Source organism: Pantherophis guttatus, chromosome 4 (assembly GCF_059756535.1).
Source record: "Pantherophis guttatus breed Tessera chromosome 4, ASM5975653v1, whole genome shotgun sequence".
Lineage (NCBI taxonomy): Eukaryota > Metazoa > Chordata > Lepidosauria > Squamata > Colubridae > Pantherophis > Pantherophis guttatus.
In genome coordinates this window covers 25,580,705-25,605,200 of record NC_142066.1, presented here as the reverse complement: position 1 = coordinate 25,605,200, position 24,496 = coordinate 25,580,705, and the positions used below count along the sequence as shown (strand labels likewise).

General features: G+C 41.6%; 1 protein-coding gene across 2 annotated transcripts; it reads right to left on the bottom strand.

Annotated features, from left to right (window-relative positions):
- Window positions 1-324: 324 nt before the first annotated feature.
- Window positions 325-19,488, bottom strand: LOC117666878 (carbonic anhydrase 4-like). Of its 2 annotated transcripts, XM_034419886.2 has the most exons (9): window positions 19,417-19,488; window positions 14,803-14,897; window positions 13,196-13,225; window positions 11,962-12,126; window positions 9,984-10,132; window positions 8,112-8,201; window positions 5,377-5,455; window positions 3,741-3,904; window positions 325-964 (listed from the first exon to the last, which is right to left on the bottom strand). In XM_034419886.2, exons 2-9 carry the CDS (start codon window positions 14,876-14,878, stop codon window positions 755-757), a joined length of 963 nt encoding a protein of 320 aa, XP_034275777.1. In that variant the 5' UTR covers window positions 14,879-14,897; window positions 19,417-19,488; the 3' UTR covers window positions 325-754. The 2 variants fall into 2 exon arrangements, with proteins under 2 accessions (XP_034275777.1, XP_087747914.1); XM_087891788.1 differs by lacking the exon at window positions 19,417-19,488 and having other exon boundaries at window positions 14,803-15,031.
- Window positions 19,489-24,496: the final 5,008 nt, after the last annotated feature.

Genomic DNA, 24,496 nt, shown 5'->3' with positions numbered 1-24,496 from the left:
ACCTATTTTATCTCTCCGATCTTAAAAAAATGAACATCATCTTTTGAAAATGACGATTTACAGGTTTCATAAAACTTCATTTTGAGTGAAGAGTTTCCATTTCAGCTTTGGCCTTAACATGTTTAACAGCACCATATCACAGCGATTGGATCAAGCAGTATTAGCTTTCTTCCAGTTTTTCCTGTGTTTCTGTTTTATTCTTTTTTTTTTTCATTCATTCATCCGTTCATTCATTCATTCATGCATTTGTTCGTTCATTTGTTTGTTTTGCCACTGATACAGTGACTCCAGGCAGCTTACAATACAATAAAAAGTACACACAAAAAAAGGGCAATACAAAGCAATTAAAATTAGGAGAATTAAATACAAAGCTAAACAACCAAGATGGTGGGTGACCTGGGGGTGAAGATCTTCTCTAGCCAGCTAGTCACTCCCAATAAATAAGTAGTAGGACCCTGTCTTGGCCCCAAGTCAAGTGGCAGAATGGACCATTCTTCCAAAGGGGGAGAATATTCCATAAGGCAGGGATTTATGGAACAGAAAAGCCTCTTTTCCTGGACCTTGCCAACCGAAATTATTTGATCCTCAGCCACCTTCCAACTTTCAAACTTGATTTTCCTGGATTTCTGCCCTGAATAAGCGGGTTGAGGGCAAGGAGATGGTAAAATGGAGCATGTGGAGGGCACAAAGGCGGTAGCTAGCTGTAACCACACGGGAACTGCAAGTCCGCATGATTCGCTTCTGCTATCTTCCCTTACATGGAGAAGAATGGTTGAAAGGTGGCGATAGACAGGAAGAGGATGAATACAGTTGGAGGAGAAACAAAAATGGTAGCTGCAGACTTCAAAGCATCAGATACCTCCACTTTGCGCTCTCCAATCTTCTGTATGGGACGGAAGTTGTTCATTAGCCGGGGTCCCTTTGAAGACTCCGTAGACGAGAGATTTGAAGCAAATTTCCTGACCTATTGAAAGAAAGAGGAGTGGAGATGATAGCAAGAAAGACATGATGGCGGCGTTCCAATATTTGAGGGGATACCCACAGAAAAGTGGGTCAACCTACTCTCCAAAGCCCCTGAAGGCAGAGCAAGAAGTAATGTATGGAAAATAATCAAGGAGAGACTCAACCTATAATTAAGGAGAAATTTCCTGAAAAAACAATCAACCAGTGGAACAACTTTCCTCCAGAAATTGTGAATACTCCAACACTAGAGGTTTTTAATAAAAAAATTGGACAAATATTTGACTGAAATGGTATATGTTTTCCTGTTTGAACAGGGGGTTGGACTAGAAGACCTCCAGGGTCCCTTCTAACACTGTTAGGCTGCAATGTTTCTCATCATCAAAATGCATCAGGACAAATCAACAAGGTGGCCCAACAAAGCATTACAATAACCTCTTCATGTGCATCCTTGGTTATTTAAGAAGCTCTGTCTTCAACTCTCTGTTGGAAATTCCCAGGGCTGATGGGATTCAATGGAAATTAATTTGTAACAAAAAAGAAAAGATTATCAGACAGATGGACAAGAAAGAAGGTTTTGGAGACTGTCTTCCTAAAACTTTCTTTAAAAAGTTACTTTGGATAGTGAATGGAGCTGATTGCCTACTATAGAGATTGTCCTTGACTTATAACCATTTGTTTAGTGGCTGTTTGAAGTTATGACTGTTTTTCACACTTATGACCATTGCAGCAGGGATGAAATGCTCCCGGTTCGGACCGGATCGCCTGATCCGGTAACGATGGCGGCGGGTGGTTCAGAGAACCGGTAGCAAAAATCCCTGCGCACCCCCCCAACATGCCCAGCTGAGCCACACAATCATCAGAGGGGTTTTTTTTAACTTTTTTTTTACTTTAAAAGCATTTTTTCTACAACCTCTTCTGACGAAAAAATGCTTTTAAAAGTAAAAAAAAAAAGCCTCTGATGATTGCGCGGCTCAGCTGGGATAGTCAGAGGCTTTTCAAAGCATTTTTTTCTGCAATCTCTTGACCGAAGAGGTGGTAAAAAAAATGCTTTGAAAAGTCTCTGACGATCCCAGCTGAGTTGCCTGATTGGCAGAGGCTTTTCAAAGCATTAGAAAAAATGCTTTGAAAAGTTAAAAAAAAAAAAAGTTGGCCACGCCCACCCAGTCACACACACACACACACACACACACACACACACACACACACACACCCCAAGCCATGCCCACAGAACCGGTAGTAACAAATTTTACATTTCACCCCTGCATTGCAGCATCCCCATGCTTAAATTATCAAAATTCGAATGCTTGCTCATATTTATGACGGCTGCAGTGTCCTGGGATCGCGTGATCCCCTTTTGCGACCTTCTGACAAGCAAAGTCAATGAGGAAGCTAGATTCATTTAACAACCGTGTTAGTAACATAACAGTGGGAGTGATTCACCTAACAACTGCGGCAAAAAAGGTTGTAAAATGGGACACAATTCACTGAACAACCATCTTGCTTAGCAACAGGAATTTTTGGCTCAGTTGTGGTCGTAAATCGAGGCCTACTTGTAATTCTTTTGTGGAGCCAAAGAGAAAAAATTAAACTAAAAAGGAGCTACCTATTTCTAGCAGAGCTGAATTTAATGTCAAAACCACAAAATTTGCTTCTGTCTTGCACGCAACCACAGCACTGACCTGGTTTGGCAACATCCTTTGACTGTTCATACAGCTATGCTGTTTTTACTTCCATCTCCAGCCCATGAGCAACATGGACCTAAGTCATCCTTGGTTGCCCCTGTGTCGAAATAGTGTTTCCTACTGTATTCTGACACCATATAAGGCACATACACTTTGTAAAATTATGTCAGAGAAAAGTCAGGTGCGCAGTGACTTAAAGCAGAAAAAAAAAAAAGCAGGAAATGGATCAGCAACGGGGAGGACCAATTTCATGACAGAATTGTATTTGGCTGAGTCGGGAGGGCAAAAACTGAAAGCTCCATTTTCAGAGGAGTTCAGAGGAGAGAAACATTCTCAGGAGTGTCCTTGGGGAGGAGGGGGTCAAAAAAGTCAAGATGGTGTCCACAACTGAATGATCAAACGTTCGCTCTTTTTTGCCTACAGGTAGTCCTCGACTTACAACCTTTTGTTTAATGATCATGTAAAGTTACAACAACACTGAAAAAAAGTGAATTATGAACATTTTTCAGGCTTACGTCCATTGCAACATCCTTGTGGTCATGTAATCAACATCCGAACGCTTGGCAACTGGTGTGTATTTATGACGGTTGCCCCAGGGTCATGCAATCACCTTTTGCAACCTTCTGACCAGCAAAGTCAATGCCGAAGCCAAATTCACTTACTAACTTAACAACCAGTGATTCATTTGACAACTGTGGCAACTGTCTTGTTTAGGAATTGAAAGTTTGGACTCAGTTGTGGTCATAAGTTGAGGACTACCTGTATACATCTCCCCATTTATGTTGCACATACTTTCTCCTTAGCAAAGTCCTTTTATGGATTTTTTTGCTGGGCTCCAAGCTTGTTGGAGGGAGAGATTGGCTGAGCCAGAGGAAAGAGTCAAACAGGGAATTAGTCTGGAATCCCTACATGCACATAAGAGAGTAAAGTTTGGCACCTCCCCCTTCTCTTGAATGCCATTGAACTTTGTTTAGTCTTACTCAGGTGCAAACCCTCAGAAGATTCCTATTTTATAGGCCTGAGCCATGAAATGGCTAACTGAACTCTTCAGGTGTAGATTTTGTTGTTCACGTGCTGACACAACTGTATTCTTACCACTTCAGGAGACACCAGGATGGGGTCTGCAAAGACGGTCCATATCACAGCCTCATCACAGCTAGGGGTGGTGAGGGATCCAAGGTAGCGGTAATAATGGCTGAAGTTACTGGAACCCATCAAATCCATCAGAGAAAAAGAGCAGTTAAGAAGCATATCTTCACCTGTTCAGGAATCGGAGGAAAAGTAGTTAAGTATGCCTACTTTTGCTTGTGCAACTGAATTATTTTCAAGTCTGTTTTCACACTAACTGTGAAAGAAAAATGGAAAACCAATTAGAGCTGAGAACCTTCTCACCGGCGCTGTCAGGAAGGAGTTCCTATTGCTACCCAAATTAAAATAAAACGTGAAATGCTTTATTTTTTTAAAATAAAATTTAAAATCTCTTGTGATCAACCTGAAACTTGGAAGATCTTGCAAAACAAGCAAGCAACAAGCACCTCATGCAAGCTTGCATTTTTGGTGAGGTTGCCTGAATTTGTTGATGATGGTGAGAAAAATTTGGGACTTGGAAGAGTTCCATATATAGAGTCACACCTATGTTGGCATCTATAGCCTGAAAGAAGTACAGGCCTCTGTTGTAGTAAGTGTGGAACATCAGATTAGGAATGAAGAAACGTGGGATCAAATCCTACCAGCCCTGAAAGTTGTTGGGAGGTGTTGCACATTCCTGCTGAATCATACTGATCTCTCTCTCTAGCCACTGACTTTCTGCACAAGCTCTTCAGAGGCATCTTCTGCCTCAATTCCTCAAGGGCTCTAAAAAAAGGTTGGTCAAGTTCATGGAAGTGATGGAGACCAAAGCCTATTAGCCTTCAGGACAGACGGACTGCCTCTGAAGGCCATCTGCTGGGAGACCAATGGGTTTCCTTGTGCAGTTGGTCAACCACTGGGAGAGCTATATGCTGAACTAGATGGGGTCCAATCTAGTGGAGTGACTTAGGTTTTTATATATCAATTAATAGCTTTTAGCCCATCCATCCTCATAAGGATGCCATGAGGAAAATATGGAGGGGACAGGAAATATGTATCATCATTGATCTCCCTAGAACAGTGGTGTCCAAACATGGCAATTTTAAAACTTGTGGACTTCAACTCCCAGAATTCCTCAGCCAGCCTGGAACTTTAAATTTTGTGGAGTCCCTGATGCTCTCTGACCTTGGTTGTTCTGCAGACCTTTCACTACCCAACTAGCTAACCTCATCTGTGCTACTGAATTTGCTCCCTATTTTTATAATTGCCCTACCAGTGTTGATTGGGTGTGGTTTTTGTCCTTGGTAGTTCCTTGATTAGGGCATTGTTTTCTGTTTGTTTGTTTGTTTCTTTATCTCCTTAGTAGGTCCTTGATTAGAGTATTGTATTCTGCTTGTTTGTTTGTCAGGTGCCAATTCCTGCTTATGTAGGTTGGTTTATGTAGGTTGCTTATTTTATCTATTTTGATTATTTTTTTAACATTGGCAAGTCATTAGAAAGGCATGTCAGGGGAAGACGGGGGAATGGTTGGAGCAATTAGCCCACTAGACAATGCCGGTTGCAAAATGGAAGCCTCTATTTTCCAGCTCATTATGGAAGGCTGTGTGAAGTCTTAGAGATACAAGAAGATCCAAACATCTCTCCAGGAATTTGACAAACTTACCTTTTTCGGAAATATTTTTGAGGTTCTCGGCAAACAATTCCCACGCCTCTGCAGTTTTGCTCTCAGCATTCTTAGATTTCTGCAAAAAAGGAGGAAAAAATAGGAGGGGTTGTAAGCATGAAAGATCAGGTCCCTTTGTGAATGTTCAAATTAACTGATTTATTGCTAAAGGCCTATGCACAAGAATCTTTCCAACTAATGGTTAAAACCTGGTTAGAGTTAGATAAGGGTCAATGACAGTGAAAATAAGTTAGACTTAGTTCTTTTGTAGCTACGTAGGGATTTTAGATCAATCCCTTTTCAGTCCTCCCTCTGACTCTTCCACTGCTTTTCCTCCATAACACTCAAGAATTTGGCGATGAAAAAAAATTGGACATTGAATATTCTCTTCCCCTAACTAACTGCTTTCAGTTTTCCACCCTTCTGCAATTTTAGAATCAAAACCATAAACACAGGGAGGCATTCCTGATTGATACTGATAGCATATTGCCTATTATGAAATTTACAGTGAAAAAATACTGGATTGGCAGTTAGTTTGATGTCTGTTTGCTGCCCCCTAGCAGAGGTTTCTAATTTTGCAATGCAAATCTAATAGCCTTAAACGCAACTTATTGTAATTGAAATGCTAAAAATATACAATAGCCACCATCCACCCCAAAAGGGTTTCTTAAGACGATATTTCACATCGATTGGGGAAATGATCTATAGTTTTCAGGGAAATAGATTTCCCTCAACTCTTTCATTTACATTACACTCAAGTGGTGGTTGGGAGTAGACAGAGAAAAACAGAAAGACAGAGAAGCACAGAATCAAAGCATATTTTATTTTTATTTATTTATTTTTAATTTAATTTGTATACCGCCCTTCTCCCAAAAGGGACTCAGGGCGTTGAACAGCCAAAATTAAAATACGTACAATACAAAAGTTAAGATAATTAAAAGAGATTAAATCAATCGGCCTCCTAATTTAAAACCCCAAGTCTATAAAATTTAAAAAATCCCATTAAAAACCATTTAGGCTAGGCCGGCTTGCTGGAATAAATAAGTCTTCAGGGCCTTTTGAGAATCGGATTAATTGCTTTTGTCTTTTTTTATTTTTCTCTTGGTTTCTTCTTCAAAGTTGCAAAACTATTGATTCCCTCACTTTGGATCAATTAATCAATGGGAAAAATACAAAAATTTTCATACTCATTTCTCTGACAGAATGAATTTCTATACAGGTGATTCTCGATAATAGGACTGTAATTGAACAAGAAATTTCGGTCATAAATTGTGTCATCAAGCAGGTTACTACATCACCAGACCTGATTTTACAAACTTTTTTGTGGCAGCCATTAAACGAATGCAGCAGTTGCTAAGTGAATCCTTTGTTTCAGTGGTGGGTTGCTACCGGTTCTCCCCGGTTCTTGTGAACCAGTACCACCTCTGACTGGCCCTGCCCCCAATCTATTCGCTGCCTCACGAGTCCCAGCTGATTGGCTAGAAGGAAAAAATCAGGGCTCACTTGACAAAGAAGAGAGAAAAAACAAACAAACAAGACACCTTAACTTTAAATTGAGAAGCCAAGAAGCCTCCCAACTGATCGCCTAGAACCAATCCGCTCCTTGTAAACCGCTCGGTGGTGGTAGATAGGCAATTGAGGCCAAGATGCCTGAAAGCGGTTTCTGATGCTTTCGGTGGTGGTAGAGCAGCAAAAAAATGTTTAAACTCTTGTTGCGGCGCTTCAAAGGACCGCCCTACAGCTAATCAGTGGTAAAAGGCAGTGTGGTAGACCAGTGCGCTCCAAAAATAAATGGGTAGACCGGTACGGCTCTGCAAGCAGTTAAAAGCCTGGTAGATCAGAACCTCTGATAAATCCTAAAGACTTGTCACATGACCATCAAACCACGACCACAAAATAAGTCACGCCCACAGAACAAGTAGTAAAAAATTTTAGAGCCCACCCCTGCTTTGTTTGCTATGGGGTGAAACCAGAAGTAAATGTGGGTTTTGGCAAAAAGTTTCTAGTGGTCATGTGACCAAGGGGCAGTGCAAATGGCTATAAATAGAGGCTGGTTGGTGAACACCCAAAATGTGATCACATGACTACAAGACTACAGGTGGTAGAGATCAGAAATTCAAATCAGGATTGTAAATAGCTTTTGGGGAGACCCGTCGTAACTTTGAACCCGGTTGTAAATTGAAGACTACATCTAGACATTTGGCCTGGCCAGAACATTTTCTAACTATATATATTTTTTGTTGGGGAAAAAATTTCCTCCATGCTTTTGGCCCCTTTGTACATTTCTGTAAATATCTTCCTTATCTTAACACCTGGTTTTTATAGATTGGCATATTTGGTCCAGGGACGCGGTGGCTGAGTGGCTAAGATGCTGAGCTTGTTGAGCGAAAGGTCAGCAGCTCAGCGGTTCAAATCCCTAGTGTCGTATAATGGGGTGAACTCCCATTACTTGTCCCATCTTCTGCCAACCTAGCAGTTCGAAAGCATGTAAAAAATGCAAGTAGAAAAATAGGGACCACCTTTGGTGGGAAGGTAACAGTGTTCTGTGCTCCTTTGGCGTTGAGTCATACCGGCCAAATGACCACGGATACGTCTTCGGACAGTGCTGACTCTTTGGCTTTGAAACGGAGATGAGCACCACCCCCTAGAGTCGGGAACAACTAGCACATATGTGCGAGGGGAACCTTTACCTTTTTATATTTGGTCAATGTAGCTGATTTGGATTGGGGGCTCACCTGGATAAAAAATGCCAGCACTGCGATGCCCTTTGAATTCTTCACAGCATTTGGGATGCTCAGGTTGTTTCTGGTATGTACGATGTGCAACTGAAGAGAGAACACAAAGATTTTATGAGACCTGTGCTTCTCCTTGGTATCCTGATTGTATATAGACCAAGCTTTCTTACCTGATTTTTATTTATTTAATTTATTTGTACCCTGTCTTTATTAGTTTTACAAATAACTCCATGGAGCACAACTCCATCCTCCTATTTTCCTCATAGCAGCAATCCTGTGAAGTGATTAGGTTGAGAGAGAATGACTGGTCCAAATTCACTCAAAGGGCTTTCATAGCTAAGATGGTCTCCCGCTTTCTAGCCTGGTACCTTAACCACTAGACCAGCCTGTTTTCCTCCAAGTATAGTGAATTATAACTTCCACAATTCCCTTCAATATTTATTTATTATTAGAGTTTTATCTCATCAACTCTTGGCAATTAACCCTCCTGCCTCTTGTTTTCCCCACAACAACAATATCTTAAGGCAGATTGGGTGGAGAAAGTGTGACTGGCCTAATGTTATCTTTCATGACTAAAGAAGGACTAAAATTCACAATCTCCCAGTTTCTAGTCTGGCATCTTAACCACTGACTCTTGAAGTCTATACAGCATGAGGGATATCACATTGGGAAAAGTTGATATATGCAACCAAGCCAGTGGTGAAATCTAAATTTTTTTACTACTGATTATGTGGGCATGGCTTGGTGGGCGTGGCAGGGGAAGGATACTGCAAAATCTCCATTCCCACCCCACTCCAGGGAAAGGATACTGTAAAATCCCCATTCCCTCCCCACTCCTGGGGGAAGGATATTGCAAAATCTCCATTCCCACCCACTCTGGAGCCAGCCAGAGATGTATTTGCCAGTTCTCTGAACTACTCAAAATTTCCGCTACCGGTTCTCCATCAAGCCATGATAGATGTTGCAGCTCTAACCGCTTTTCCTTGGAGATGTGGAAGTTAAGATCCCATGTGGCCCTGGGGAATCTGAGATACAGTCCCCTACAGAGTTCCAGAAGCTGCCAGTAGGTTGCTATTTTGAATGCAATAGACACATTGAACTTAATGTGTCAATGCAATGCAATTAATGTGATTTTAAACTATATATTTAATTGAATCTTTGAACTAACTCCATTTAATTTGGGAAATGTGCTCCTGGTTGCATTCCAGATCTGGCTTCAGACCTTAAAATATTGCAAATTCTTACATTCCATGGAAAAGCTTTAATTGGAAGAAGGACAATAGATTTCAGAAACTGCAACATGGCAAACTCAGTCCTGAAAACTCTTGGTTTTCCCAAGCTTCAGACAAATTTCCAGAGGATTTGACCTTGTTACAGATAATCCTCGATTTATGACCACAATTTGAGCCCAACATTTCTGTTGCTAAGCAAGACGGTTGTTGAGTTTTGCCCCATTTTGCAATCTTTTTTTGCCAGAGTTGTTAAATGACACAGCAGTTGTTCCATTAGTAACATGATTATTAAGTGAATCTCCCTTCCACATTGACCTTGCTTGTCAGAAGGTCACAAAAGGGGCTCAGATGGCCCCGGGAAACTGCTATCGTCATAAATACATGCCAAGTGTCCAAATTTTGATCAAGTGAGCATGGGGAATGCTACAAAAGTTGTAAGTGTGAAAAATGGTCCTAAGTCATTTTTTTCACTGTCATAACTTTGAACCATCACTAAACAAATAGTTGTAAATCAAGGACTGCCTGTAACCAGCAGCAGCTGAAACAATTGCTTATGCTGTAATAAAGCAGTACCGGTAGACTCTGTGGGGGCACAAAAAAAGAGAACCCCACATAAGTTGGCTGGGGAATTTGACCTCACCTCCATTGAGTATGGTTTGCCATTAATCTGATGCTCCGAACCTGGTCGCGTGGCACCATCTCCCCAGTGAAGGTGAAAGGATTTGGCTGTATAGCGGGTGGGAAGGCCAAAACCAGCAAGATGAAGACCGTCTTCCAGGGATACGTCAACTGCCGATTAAAGAGAGAAGAAAGATCCAGCACTGTGCTCAGTGTTCTAGATCCGGTCTTCAACCTTTTGATTGTGGGAGTTTAATCCAAAGCACTTCAAGAGCCCAACTTTGCTTTCGTTTGAGCTAAAATCAGGGATGGGTAACCATGGCAACTTTATGACCGGTGGACTTCAACTCCCATCCCATGATTGCTAATTTTTGAGGAACAATGCAGAGAAATTCACACTAAAGCAATTCCTGGCATGAACACAAGTAGAGCAAGGGATTGTGGAGTTTCTAATCTAATATTTAGAGAGAGAATTTGGTGCAGTGGAGGGGTGGGTTCTACTTACCTTTACTACCGATTCGCAATGGGAGCATGTGCACCTGCTTGCTTTGCTCGCTCACTCGCACACGCTTCTGTGCATGTGCAGAAGCTTCTGTGCATGCGCAGATCACCAGTGATGATGTTGTGGCAGGTGGGCGGAGCCTCCCACTGGTTTTACTACCGGTTCTATAGAACCGGACCGAACCGGGGGCAACCCACCATTGGTGCAGTGGTTAAAGGAGCTGGTTCCAAAGCTAGGTGACTGTGAATTCTAGTCTTGTAGTCAGTTGGGACTTATTAGGCCAGCCACTCTTGCTCAGCAAACCAAAGGTGGAAAAGATTTCTCTGTAGTCTGTAGGGAATTGATCCTGGTTACCAAGGGCCACGATCAACTGGAAGAGCCATACCAACAAGAGCCTAACATTAGAAGAGCATCAAATCCATTTTGATCCAGCTTCTCCTTCCCTTCTCCAACTATCAGCTGTTAAAATTCTCCCTCCCTGTAGTCCCTCCATTTTTCCCTCCTTGCATCCTGCAACACAAATTCCCAAATAGTCTGAAACTCAAAGTGGTTAATGATTGGAACAGCCTATAAGTGCAGCACGTACATTTCCACACAGCTAGAGAATGGACCCCAAAAGTTATACACAGTGTGCAAAGACTGTCACAGATGTTCCTTCTTGCACTTTGGCTGTTTGATTGGAGTTTCTCCCCCCCCCGCCCCTACTGCTCCTATTTTAAGGACTAGAAACATTTTCATTTTAAAAGAGCCCATGAGAATTCTATATGCAAGAAATGGAAAGATACATAATCCCCACAACAGAAGAATGGATGGAAAAAGGGATGGAGACAGCCATGATGGCAAAATAGATTCTTTTAATTGGAGAAAAGAAATATATCCAGGTTTGTGTTGACTTGGGAGACCATTTCTGGACTTTGTGCTCGAGACAGAACAAAATGAATTCTTGGCATTGGGTTTTGCTGAGTAATCTAGTTTGTCGTTACATAAATGGCTAGTATTTTATTTGTTTGTTTGTCTCTGCCTTTATTTATACAAATAACTCAAGGCAGCAAACATACCTAATATGCCTTCCTTTTCTTATTTTCCCCATAACCCTGTGAGGTGAGGTGAGCTGAAAGAGAATGACTGGCACAAAGTCACCTAGCTGGCATTCACGGCTATGTCGGGGCTAGAACTCACAGTCTCCTGATGCTTAGCCAAGGTCATCCAGCTGGCTTTCATGCCTAACATGGGATTTGAACTCATAGTCTCTCACTTTCTAGCCAGGTACCTTAATCATTGGACCAAACTGGCTCTGCAGTACTTATTATATTGGTAAAATAAAAGTTGAAGCTATACAGTAATTCTATTTTGTATTTCATTGTGCTGAAAATAATTCGAAATCCATGCTTCTTTTTTCTTTTCCCCTCCTTCCCTTTTTTTCCTACTATATTTTCATTTGTATTTCATATCATGATAATCTTAATAAAATTGCTGAAAACACAGCACAGTAACTCACCTGTTTTCCCAGTATTCTTGATTTTTAGCAGCTTTTTGCAGTTGTCATAACCAACAAGATCCAGAGGACCCAGACTGGGGTTATGGATAGCATCTTTGTGAATAATGTTGATGGGTGACTGTCTCTTGCCGTTGCAATGACCATGAGATATCCAGGTTCTAGGACCTTCCCAACAATCCCCCCCAAAAAGGATAGTTGTTAGACTAGAAGTGTCAAAGAAATACATTTTAAAAAAAAAGCAGATGGAATCTAGTTTTCCTAAAAGCTACTATCTCTGTTGGGTATTCTGCTCACAGTTAGCAAATTATATGAACAGGATTTTTATTTTTACTACAAAGTAAAGCCATGGGAAGAGATATATTCGCAAATCTAAGTTTTGGAATTTAAATGCAATGGATGATCTCTGGCTGAGACTAAGTATGATCTGGGGCAGGGATGGCAAACCTTTTTGGCACTGAGTGCCCAAACCGGAATGCGTGCCGGAAACCTGAAGACCAGTGCACCAGCCAGCTGATCTTTGGGTTTCTGACACTTCGGTGCACGCGAAGATGGGCACCGGAAACCCAAAGACCAGGTGGCCAGCACACGCACGCGCACTGGCCACCTGGTCTTCGGGTTTCTGGCATGCGCGAAGACCAGCTGGCCGGTGTGCATGCACATGCTGGAAACCAGAAGAGCAGCTGGAGATGGCACACATGTTCACAGAGAGGGCTCTGCATGCCACCTCTGGCATGCGTGCCATAGGTTCGCCATCATGGATCTAGGGCAGTGATGGCTAACCTTTTTGCCGTCGCGTGCCAAAAGCAGGGGGTCGCGTGGGGGGTCAAGCGCGCACATGCCCCCACACACAATTCAATGTGCCCCACCCCCCATGCATGCACACATGACCCTCCTCCCCACGCGACCCCCGCTTTTGGCATGCGATGGCCCGGTGGGCCCGGTAGGCCTGTTTTTTGCCCTCCCCAGGCTCCAGAGGCTTTCTAGGAGCCTGGAGAGGGCAAAAATGGTCTTCCCCACCCCCTTGGAGGCCAGAAAAGGCCCATTTCCTGATTTCCGGTGGGCCCGAAAGGCCCAAAAATCAGCTGGCTGGCGTACGCATGCATGCTGGAACTGAGCTAGGGTAACGCTCGCATGCCCACAGATATGGCTCCGTGTGCCACCTGTGGCACGCGTGCCATAGGTTCGCCATCACAGATCTAGGGGATCAAAGGAAAAATAGCTCTGTTTTTCTTACCACAGTGTCGTTCCGTATAACACCAGGATCCTATAAAGGAAAGAAATAGGGTGAACTAGGCTTCTACCACAATCCCAAGACAGTTTTTGGAACTAGGGTGTCTTTAAGTTATGGCAAAAAAATCAAAATGGCCACCATAATCAAAACTTTGCTTAGTTTTGGACCACATTTGCAGATACCTCTGAGTAGCTAAAAGGAAGGATCTATAGGAGAAGAACAGGCAGAGTAGGAGGGCAGAGTTAAATGAGTCATCAGCTTAGAGTCCTTATGTTCTCAAAAACATTTTAGAAGTTTGGTTTGTCTTCTGGGTCACTTCACCTCAGGGAATGTAGGCGTCTGTCGTTCAGAGACGGCTGCATAGCTGTTGCATTTATCCAGGTAGTCCTTGACTTACGACCATAACTGAGTCCAAAATTTTTGTCGCTAGGTGAGACATTTGTCAAGTGAATTTTGCCCCATTTTACGACCTTTTTGGCCACAGCGGTTAAATGAATCATGGCAAGTGTTAGGAAGGCTACAAAGGTGGATCACATGATCCCAAGACACCGCAAGGATCATAAATATGAGGAGAAATTTCCTGACATTTAGAACAGTTAATCAGTGGAGTGACTTGCTTCCAGAAGTTGTGAATGCTCCAACACTGGACGTTTTAAAGAAAAGATTGGATAACCATTTGTCTGAAATGGTGTAGGGTTTCCTTCCTAAGCAGGGAGTTGGACTAGAAGACCTCCAAGGTCCCCCTTCCAACTTTGTTATTCTATTCTGTTCTGTTCTGTTCTGTTCTGTTCCGAACATCTAAATTTTGATCATGTCACCATGAGAAAGCTGCAATAGTCATAAGTGTGGAAAATGGCCCTAAGTCACTTTTTTCAGTTCCGTTGTAATTTCAAATCGTCACTAAATGAACTGTTGTAAGTCGAGGACCACCTGTACTTCTGCAAATGTTAACATCATTTGAATTTGCCTGCCTTCCACTGCCTCTCAACAGGAAGTCAATTCTACCAATTAGCGTGCAGGATGTGCATTTCCACACATTTGGGATTTGGGAGTTGTACGCGTTGAACTATCTGCAGTTATCTGCAACCTACGCTTGTCTATCAACCCCTTCACAACATAGTTGTGTGTTGACACCTATGTGCAGTTGCGAACAAGTCAAAATCAAGCTTAAGTCCAACCCTTCTTAAATTCTGTTCTGGTACCAATTTAGGGCTGAATTTAATGGACTAGTTTCTTGTGTATAGGCCTGGGCATGAAATCTGAACTGCAACTTAACGTATTTCTGGATTCTTGCACCTGTCAGGATGCCTTGAATCCAGCTATAGTCCTTATAACCTCCACATATTTTTCATGGCCTTCAAACCAAAGTGTTTAGTCACTGATTTTTTTCCAACTCATCTCCAATCTAGCATTTCCCATCCAGGCTCAACCTTGTTAGCTTTCAAAAGTTGGCGAGCCAAATCCATCCGAAGCGGATTTAGTTGAACCCTGGAAGGATTTTCTAGCTTTCCGCTGCCCCCCTCCTCCCCATCAAGGTGCTTCCTAAATAGGGTGTCATATTAGGCTTCCAGCCTAATATGGCTTCCAAAACTGACATAGGGTAGCATTACCTTCAGAATTGGTGTAGCATCCACTCGGAAGCCAAAAGACCATTGTAAGGGTTGTGAGTATCTTGAGAGAATCCATGGGACGGGATTTTGTCCGGCTATGGGGAAAAGTGCAGGCCAATTGGTTAATCCATAAGGCAAACATTAGTAATAAGAGACCTGGTGGCGCAATGGTTAGAATACAATATTGCAGGCTAACACCGCCCACAGCCTGAAGTTTGATTCTTACAGACTCAAAGTTGATTCAGCCTTCCAACCTTCCGAGGTCAGTAAAATGAGGACATATGTTGTTGGGGTCAATATACTGACACTGTAAACTGTCCAGACAGTTGTAAAGTACTACGGGGCGACATAAGTTTAAGTGCTATTATAATTCATAGTAAAAGTATATGAATCAGTGTTTCTTTTTCCTGGCCAGTTTGAAGATGAGTGGATTTCAACTCCCAGAATTCCACAGCCTTCCAAAATTCTGGGCCTTTAAGTCCATACATCTTCAAGTAGTCAACATTAAAAAACACTGATATGAACTACGGTATAATAGCACTTATTTAGTGGTAATAGTAATAATACTAGTGGTATAAACAAATGGTAGTAGCAAGGCTCAGTCTAAGTATATGATTAATCATAACAATCATAATATAAATTAGACATTCTATCAGGTTTATATACTCGGTAAACTGAATGGGTGAACAATTTGCTGAATTCTTTCCCGCAGTTGTTTTAAATCTTTAAAATTAATATTATTTCAAATTACTCCCCATAGCAATGCTGAGTTCTAGAATCTTTTGAAAACAGGATTAACGGTAACTGTTAACTGCCATTGTTCTTTGCCATTGTTGGTTGTCTTTTAAAATATGAAAGAAGCTTCATGGGCTGCTGATGCAGCTATAAACAAAAAGGATGTATATAAACAATATAGGATGTACATATAATCAGATATCACGGCCCAACATTCAGTTCTGGCATCAGAATGGCTAGATAAACAGCCGAGTGTTTTGGGTGCAGTAGTTTGGTTGCCAAATTTTGAAAGAAGTAATCTATGATTGAGCGCATGACTTCACACACACATTTGCATTGATCACCAGAAGCTACAACCAACTTCCACAGTGCAAAGCAAACACTTATATAACAACAAAGAACGTGTGATGATGAGACCATTGATAAGAAGTTGTACATGTTGCAACAGAGGAGAAATTTCTGTACACACCAAAAAACTTTTAGGAGTGAGTAGCTGAAACTTAAAAAAAAACACACGCATCATGAATGATAACAGTGCTGAGGTTTAATTAACTTACAGACCTCATTACCACAAGATGTTATAATAAATATGACAAATTCACAGGAAACCAATTCATGGCTTTCTAAATGAAACTTCTCTTTTTCGGGTATCATTGTGCTCACAACATTTTTATGTTCAGAATAAGTGACAGGAAAGATGAGATTGCTGCCATGTCCTATTTGAGGGGCTGCCACAAAGAAAAGGGGGTCAACCTATTTTCCAAAGCACCAGAAGGCAAGACAAGAAACAATGGATGGAAACTAATCAAGGAGAGAAGCAACCTAGAATTAAGAAGAAACTTCCTAACAGTGAGGACAAGTAACCAGTGGAACAGCTTGCCTCCAGAAGTTGTTGGTGCTCTGGTGGGTTGCTCCTAGTTCGCACCGGTTCGCAAGAACCGGTAGTAAAAAAATTAATAGTTCGGAGAACCGGTAATAAGATTAGCTGGCCACGCCCGGAACGCAGAAGATTCGCTTACCCTGCCCACTCCCAATCTATTGCTGCCTTCTGAGTCCCAGCTGATGGCTAGAGGGAAAAAAACTGTTTAAAGTCTTGCTGGGGGGCTTCAAAGGGCCGCCCTACAGCTGATCAGTGTTAAAAGAAAACAAATGAGTAGACCGATGCCTGCAAAAATAGAAAAAACAGCCCCTTTCAGCTTCAGTATAGTTAATTAGTACAAGTTGATTAGATCGGCCTCCAGACTCTCAGCTGATTTGCTCTCAGCTGTTTTGCACAGGGCTCTGTTGCTAGCTGCAAAGAGTATTGGAGCAGATTTTTTTCCCTTATGCTGAAAAAACGAAACTGAAAGTAAAGCAGGGTCTTTACAACGTGACAAAATGAGGCAGAGAGAGATTTCTTTTTCTTTTTCCTCACCAAAAAAGGTAGGTGCAAAACTGCAAACAATGGGAAATTTAGGGCAAAAGAGGAGGTTCAAGATTTTAAAACACAAAAGAAAAAAAGCTCTATTTAACTAGGGAATTGTAATAATTGAGATACTATTAATTGTATATTGTGTTGAAAGCAGAAATGGTTAAATTGTGGTTTGGAGGTATATATGGGGGAAATTGTTTGGTTTATTATTATTGGTAAATATAATTAATTGATTTGTAAGAAATTGGATTGCATGGAAATAATTGGAATATTCATGTTCATATTGATTAATATACAAAAAAGATAGTTATATAAGTAATTGATTTATATTAAAATGTTGAATTTGTATTACACAACTGTAATATTACATAATTAACCAATGTGAGGATGGATATAAAAATAGATGACAATGGGAAGGGGTATAATATAGAATAGAAGGGGAAAATTGAATTTGATTAAGATTAGAGCTGAGGATGAAGGGTAATAATGGTTTTTTTAAAAAATAGATGAGGAATAAATATGGCAAAAAGGAAATATAGAAATTGTAAATTTAATTGAAATGACTAAACACTATTTAAATTTGTGAACCGGCCAAATACGCTGTTCAAAGAAAATATATTGTATGTTTGTATGTGTGTTTCTAATTATTGCTATTTATTCATATTTGTTCTCTTTTATTCTTTAAAGTTTAACAATTCATTCTTTATCTTAATATCTTTATATTTGTTTGGGGTTGGCTTTCTTCCCTTTCATCTTTTTTATTGTACAGCAATCTTTCTCCTCAAACCTACCACCTCTCTCTTTTCTTTCCTTCTTACTTTCTCTTCGCCCCACCCTCTTCTTCTCCTCCCTACTTCCTCTTCCTTTCTCCTTCTCCTCCTCTCTTCCTCCCTCTCTTACCCTCACTCCTACTCTAATTTCCCTTCCCTTCCTTCATCCCTCTCTATTGCTGTATCCTTTTATGCATATGGATTACTCAAACGGCTGAAAAAGTTATTTTTGACTGGTCCTCGCACTTTTGACCAGTCCTTGAACTTACGACTGTCCTCACATTTTACGTTTTTGCCCTATCTTGTCACCATGGTGAAGAGAAGCAGTTGTGAAATGAGTGACACGGTTGTTAAGAATGCTGCACGGGCATAAATGATGACCAGTCATAAATGCGAAGACCGGTCAAAAGTGCGAGGACCTGTCAGAAATCACTTTTTTCAGCCCTCTGGGTAGTCCTTTTGTGCATATGGACTACTCAGAGGGCTGAAAAAGTTATTTTTGACTGGTCCTCGCACTTTTGACCAGTTCTCAAACTTATGACTGTCCTCACATTTTACGTTTTTTGCCCTATCTTGTCACCATGGTGAAGAGAAGCAGTTGTGAAATGAGTGACATGGTTGTTAAGAATGCTGCACGGGCATAAATGTGAGGATGGTCATAAGTGTGAGGATCAGTCAAAAGTGCGAGGCCTGTCAGAAATGACTTTTTTCAGCCCTCTGAGTAGTCCCTATACACATAGCCATGGCCACCCGGTCACATGACCAGCTAGCCATGCCCACCCAGGCACATGACATCCAAGCCGTGCCCACGAAATAAGCCACAGCCACAGAACCGGTAGTAAACATTTTTAGAACCCACCCCTGTTGCCCCATCACCCATCATTTGTCTGAAATGGTGTAGTGTCTCCCTTACAACTCTGTTATTCTGTTCTGTTATTCTGCTATTTCTATACATCAAGGAGGATTATATATCTCCTTTCCTTTCCTTTCCTTTCCTTTCCTTTCCTTTCCTTTCCTTTCCTTTCCTTCCCTTCCCTTCCCTTCCCTTCCCTTCCCTTCCCTTTTTATTTATTTATTTTTTATTTTATTTTATTTTATTGCTTTATTGCCTCATTTCTATATGTCAAGGAGGGTTGGATACATTTATTTCTTTAAGTTCTATCCCTTTATTACTTGAGTTATTTGTAAGAATAATAGATGTGGGATTTAAACAAACAAACACACTGAAGGCAGCAAAATTTCTAATATTCCTTCCTCCTCCTATTTTCCCCATAGCAATAAACCTGTGAGGTGGGTTGGACTGAGAGAGAGAGAGAGTGTAACTGTCCAAAATCACCCATTTGGTTTTTATGTCTAAGGCAGGACTAGAACTCACAGAGTCCTGGTTTCTAGGTCAGCACCTTAACCATTACACCAAACTGGCTGTACATTATTACATCATTCTCAGAAAGAGGCTATGAAAATTGATGGGTCCTTGGAGTGATACTGAGTACCATTTATTTTCTTAGTAAACCATAGAGACCGTAAAGTGTCTTGATCACCACTAAAAATAGCCAGAAATTCAAAATCTTCCCCATTAGAAAGGTGCTCACCCACGATCTATCGCAAAATAAAACTCTTGCAGCATCAGTTGTCCAATTTATCCAAATTTCTAAACCATCTTTTGTCATTTAAAACCCCACCACTGGGAAGGCTCACCTATCCGGCAGATGTCTCTTTCTGTCCTGCTGCACAAGGTGACAGCGATGATGGCAGAAGCATCCTTCCTTCTTTTTATATGTGTGTCTCTGCCTCTGTATGTGTGTGTGTGTTTGTGCGTGTGTGTGTGGGCATGCAATAAGGTCACCACCCTTCTTGCTAATGGGGCGGGTGGAATTACTTGCAAAGGAGGATGAGTTACAGCGAAGGAAAGGAAAGAGAAGCAGGTCAGAAAGGCTACAGACTCCTAGCCCGTATACGTGTGCAAGGAAGGGATGGGTGAGCAATCAAGAGTTACACAATTCTTAGGAAATCATCTTAGCAGAAGCCTCCTTTTTAAACAAGGACATAATCTATTACTCTTCCCTTTCCTGTTTTTGTTGGGATCCAGGTCTGGATGTAACCACTAGGCTCTTTTCTCTTCAGAGAGACCTCCAAGGCCTCCCACCAACTCTATTCTGATTGATCGATATATATATATGGGCCTGTTACCAACACTATAGACAGGGGTGGCCTATTTTTCCTCAATGAAAAATCTGTCCGCTTCTCCTGTTTTAATCTAATGTAGTTACTTCCCAGGAGAAGGTTGACTGGTTGATTTCCACCAGCAATTACAATTTCTAACTTTCTTGATTTGTTAGAAGGCCGCCTAATTAGCAGTGTGATGCAGCTGCCAAAAAAGCCAACACGATTCTAAGCTGCATAAACAGAGGGATAGAATCAAGATCACGTGAAGTGTTAATACCATTTTATAATGCCTTGGTAAGGCCACACTTGGAACACTGCATCCAATTTTGGCCACCATGATGTAAAATAGATGTTGAGACTCTAGAAGGAGTGCAGAGAAGAGCCACAAAGATGATTAGAGGATTCAAGGATAAAACAAAAAGAACGGTTGCTGGAACTGGGTATGCCTAGTCTTATGAAAAGAAGGACTAGGGGTGACACGATAGAAGTGTTCCAATATTTCAGGGGCTGCACAAAGAAGAGGAAGTCAAAGTATTCTCCAAAGCACTTGAGGGCAGGACAAGAAGCAATGGGTGGAAACTAATCAAGGAGAGAAGCAACTTAGAACTAAGGAGAAATTTTCTGACAGTTCGAACAATTAATCAGTGGAACCACTTGCCTCCAGAAGTTGTGATTGCTCCAACACTGGACGTTTTAAAGAAGAGATTAGACCATTTGTCTGAAGTGGTGTAGGGTTTCCTGCCTAAGCAGAAGGTTGGACTAGAAGACCTCCAAGGTCCCTTCCAACTCTGTTATTCTATACTATTCTTGGGCATTTCTCTCTGAGCAGGCAAGGAGAAATCTGATGCAAAACCATCTTGAATGTGTGTTCATAGTTTTTTGTATTCTGTTTGGGAGGGGTGGGGGGCTACTCCTAAAAGCACAGGAGCCTTGAAAAGAGACCACGCTTGGCATCCACCTAGCTCTTCATCCGCTGTTGTTCACCAATTCTAGGAATCTTCATTTACCATTCTTCCTGTGTTATATATTTAAAATCCTTACTTCCTTTTCAGAAATAACCCAGAAATCGTGCCGAGTCATGCTGGGTTGCCAATTCCTCAGAATGATTTTTTTAAAAAAGAAAAGATCATGCACACTGATGCTGCAGGGTTTTTCTAAATTATTTTAGAAAATCTTTTCACAGTTTTGAGTGATGTTATCTGCAATTCTGGCTTGTAAGGAAAATAAGGGAATAAGGATGCATAAAACAACTACTAACGTTACACTCTACCTGACTTTCTTCCCGTACGGAATAAAAATCCTGGGAATTATTTCCTGATCCATTTGGGTTCACAGACTGGATTTTTTTTAGCTTTCAGAGACTTCAAGAATGAGGTTTGAGCTGTCAGAAAATCAAGGAAAAGAACCTGGAATTTCTGCCTGAGCAAGCACTGTACGTACAGGTAGCCATCAACTTATGACCACAATTGAGCCCAAAATTTATGTTAAGTGAGAAATTTATTCAGTGAGTTTTGCCCCATTCTATGACTTTTTTTGCCACAATTGTTAAGTGAATCACAGCAGTTGTTAAATTAGTAATACAGTTGTTAAGTGAATCTGGTTTCTCCATTGACTTTGCTTGTCAGAAGGTCGCAAAATGGGATCACATGACCTTGGGACACTCCAATCCAGTGGTGAAATCCTGCCGGTTTTGTCCGGCTTGCATGAACTGGTAGCGACGGTGGCATGTGGTTTGGCGAACCGGTAGCAGCAGCAGCACGAGGCTCCTCCCACCCACCTGGATGTCGCTACTTCCTGGTTTTAACCAGGAAGTAACCCATTTTTGAGCCTCTGCGCATGTGCAGAAGGCTTTGTGCTTGCGCAGAGGGTCAAAAATCGGATGTGACGATGGCGCAGGCACTTCCAACCTGGTAGGGAAGGTAAGTAGATTTCACCCCTACTCCAATCGTCATAAATTTGCACCAGTTGTCAAGCATCCGAATCTAAATGATGTGACCATGGGGATGCTACAACGGTCATAAGCGTGAGTCATGGCCATAGCTCACGTTATCCAGTGCCAACGTAACTTTGAACGGTCATTAAACGAATGGCTAAAAGTCAAGGGCTGCCTGTACTTATCTTTCAGCTTAATTCAAATTAAATGTAGCTAATACGATTATCCTCCAGTCACTTTTTTATAATTTCCCTTTTCTAATGATATGGTCAGGACATTCCACCTACAGCCTTATAATTTTAATTTTAATCTTCCCCAGTTTATGATCATGGTTTGCCATTCCTCACCCAAACGTCTTGCAGACATTTCATTACCTAAGAAGGTACCGTCATCAGTTTTACAGGTAGGATTGATGACGTTATCTAGTTAGGTAACGAAGCACCTGCAAGGAAACAGCCAAACTCAGACAGAACCAATGACCACTCAGTTCAACTCTGAGCTGTAAATGTCACTGCCCGCTTTTCCCTTTCCCATAAATATAAATATGCCTTTGATCTAAATCACTTTGGATGGTTACTGAGCAGGTTTACTCTGCTATGTTTCTGGACATGGCTTTGTCATCACTATAAACACGATCAATTTCAGGAGAACCGGTTGGGTCAGAGCAGGTAGACAGACCAGCTTTGACCTACATCGTATGCTCTTCCTCTCCTTCCCCTATGTCCATAATCGAATGGTGACCCTTCCTCCATTGCTCCAGGACAGGCAAAGTCACCAGAAGTGTAGCTTGTCTCCTCACAATGGGAATATCCATATTTTCTTGCAACACAGAAATTGTTTGGTGTTTTTGTTTTTTTCATTTTACCCTTCTAGGATGAGATTCCCTTGCATTAACGGGATCTCACTTGGCTTATATTTTTGAGATCAGCTTTAGTTGGCTAGCTGCTGTCTGATTTCATTCTCACGTTGACCAGCAGAAGGTCCAGCAAAAGTAGTATGGGTACACCTTGACGAATGACACAAACAGAACTTCTGTTTCTAAGCAAGGCAGCTGTTAAGTGACTTGCAATATTACAATCTTTTTTTTTTTTTTTGCCACAGTTGTCAAGTGAATCACGCAGTCATTAAGCAAATCTGTTTTCCCCCTTTGACTTTGCTTGTCTAAAGCTCCTTTGATAGGTTGCAAATGACAGTTCCAGGATCTCAGGATCTCATGCTGCAACCGTCATAAAAACAGGCCGGTTGCCCAGCACCCAAATTTTGATCATGGGACGAATGGTGGATTTCAAAAATTTTTACTACTGGTTCTGTGGGTATGGCTTGGTGGGCATGGCTTTGTGGGCATGGCAGGGGAAGGATACTGTAAAATCTCCATTCCCACCCCACTCCAAGGAAAGGTTTCTGCAAAATCCCCATTTCCTTCCGATCAGCTGGGACTCAGGAGGCAGAGAATAGATGGGGGCGGGGCCAGTCATAGGTGGTATTTTGAGTTCTCTAAACTACTCAAAATTTCTACTACCAGTTCTTCAGAACTGGTCAGAACCTGCTGAAACCCACCTCTGCATGGGACTCTGAGGTTGCTGTAGTGGTTGTAAATGTGAGGACTGATTGTAAATCACCTTTTTTCAGTGCTGTTATAACTTTGAACAGTCATTAAATAAATAGTTGTAAGTCAAGGACTACCTATATAGATTAGAAGAGGAAAATGTATTGGTAGAATGAAATGGCCAAATTTTAGTCAGGGCAGTACAGATAGTCCTCAATTTATGACCACAATTGAGCCCAAAATTTCCATGGCTAGGGACGGCGTTGTGAGTCTTGCTATATTTACAACCTTTCTCGCCACAGTTGTTAGGCGAATCACTGCAGTTGTTAAGTGAACCATGCAGTCATTAAGCAAATCTGGTTTCCCTCCTATTGACTTTGCTTGTCAGAAGCCAGTTGGGATGGTCACAAATCACATGACCCCAGGACAGTGCAATTGTCATAAATACATTACCAAGCACCCAGATTTTGTTCATGTGATCGTGGGAATGCTACAACAGCCACAAGTGTGGAAAACAGTCATAGGTTTCCAGGGCCATTTTAAATTTCAACGGTCACTAAACAAATGGTTGTAAGTCAAGGACTACATTTAAGGTGGCATTAGGAAGTATGGGTGATTTGCTGCTGAGGAAGAGATATGAGAGGACTTTTTCTGAATTTTCTGGAAACCTTGTACAGGGGAAGGATGGGAAAGGGACATGAGATCCTCAAAATGTCTGGTCCCACTGAGGCAACAGGTTCAGCTCCAAGAAAGTGGGTCGATCCAAGCTGAGGTAACTCAGGGATGTGGTGTAAGATGTGGAAACTGAGAACCCACAAAGTAAGTAGGAAGAAGCCAGCTTTCAAAATTCAGGAAGAAGTCCTATTAGGAAATTGGGAACCAAGGTTTTCCCCCCTCTTATCATAATTTTGTTTTTGGTTTTAGGCAATTGAGTCAACTGAAGAGCCTGAGGCAGAGAGGAGAATCAGCCAAACATATTACTAAATGGAATGCAACTGGAGGAGGCCATTTCTTTCGTCATCATGCCAGGTCCTAGTTTCACCTGGTAAGGAAACAAAGACCAGGAACCTCCGATTTGCATGAAGGGCATGATAAGAAGGATGTCCAGACCAACTTACTCAAGTATTGGCTGC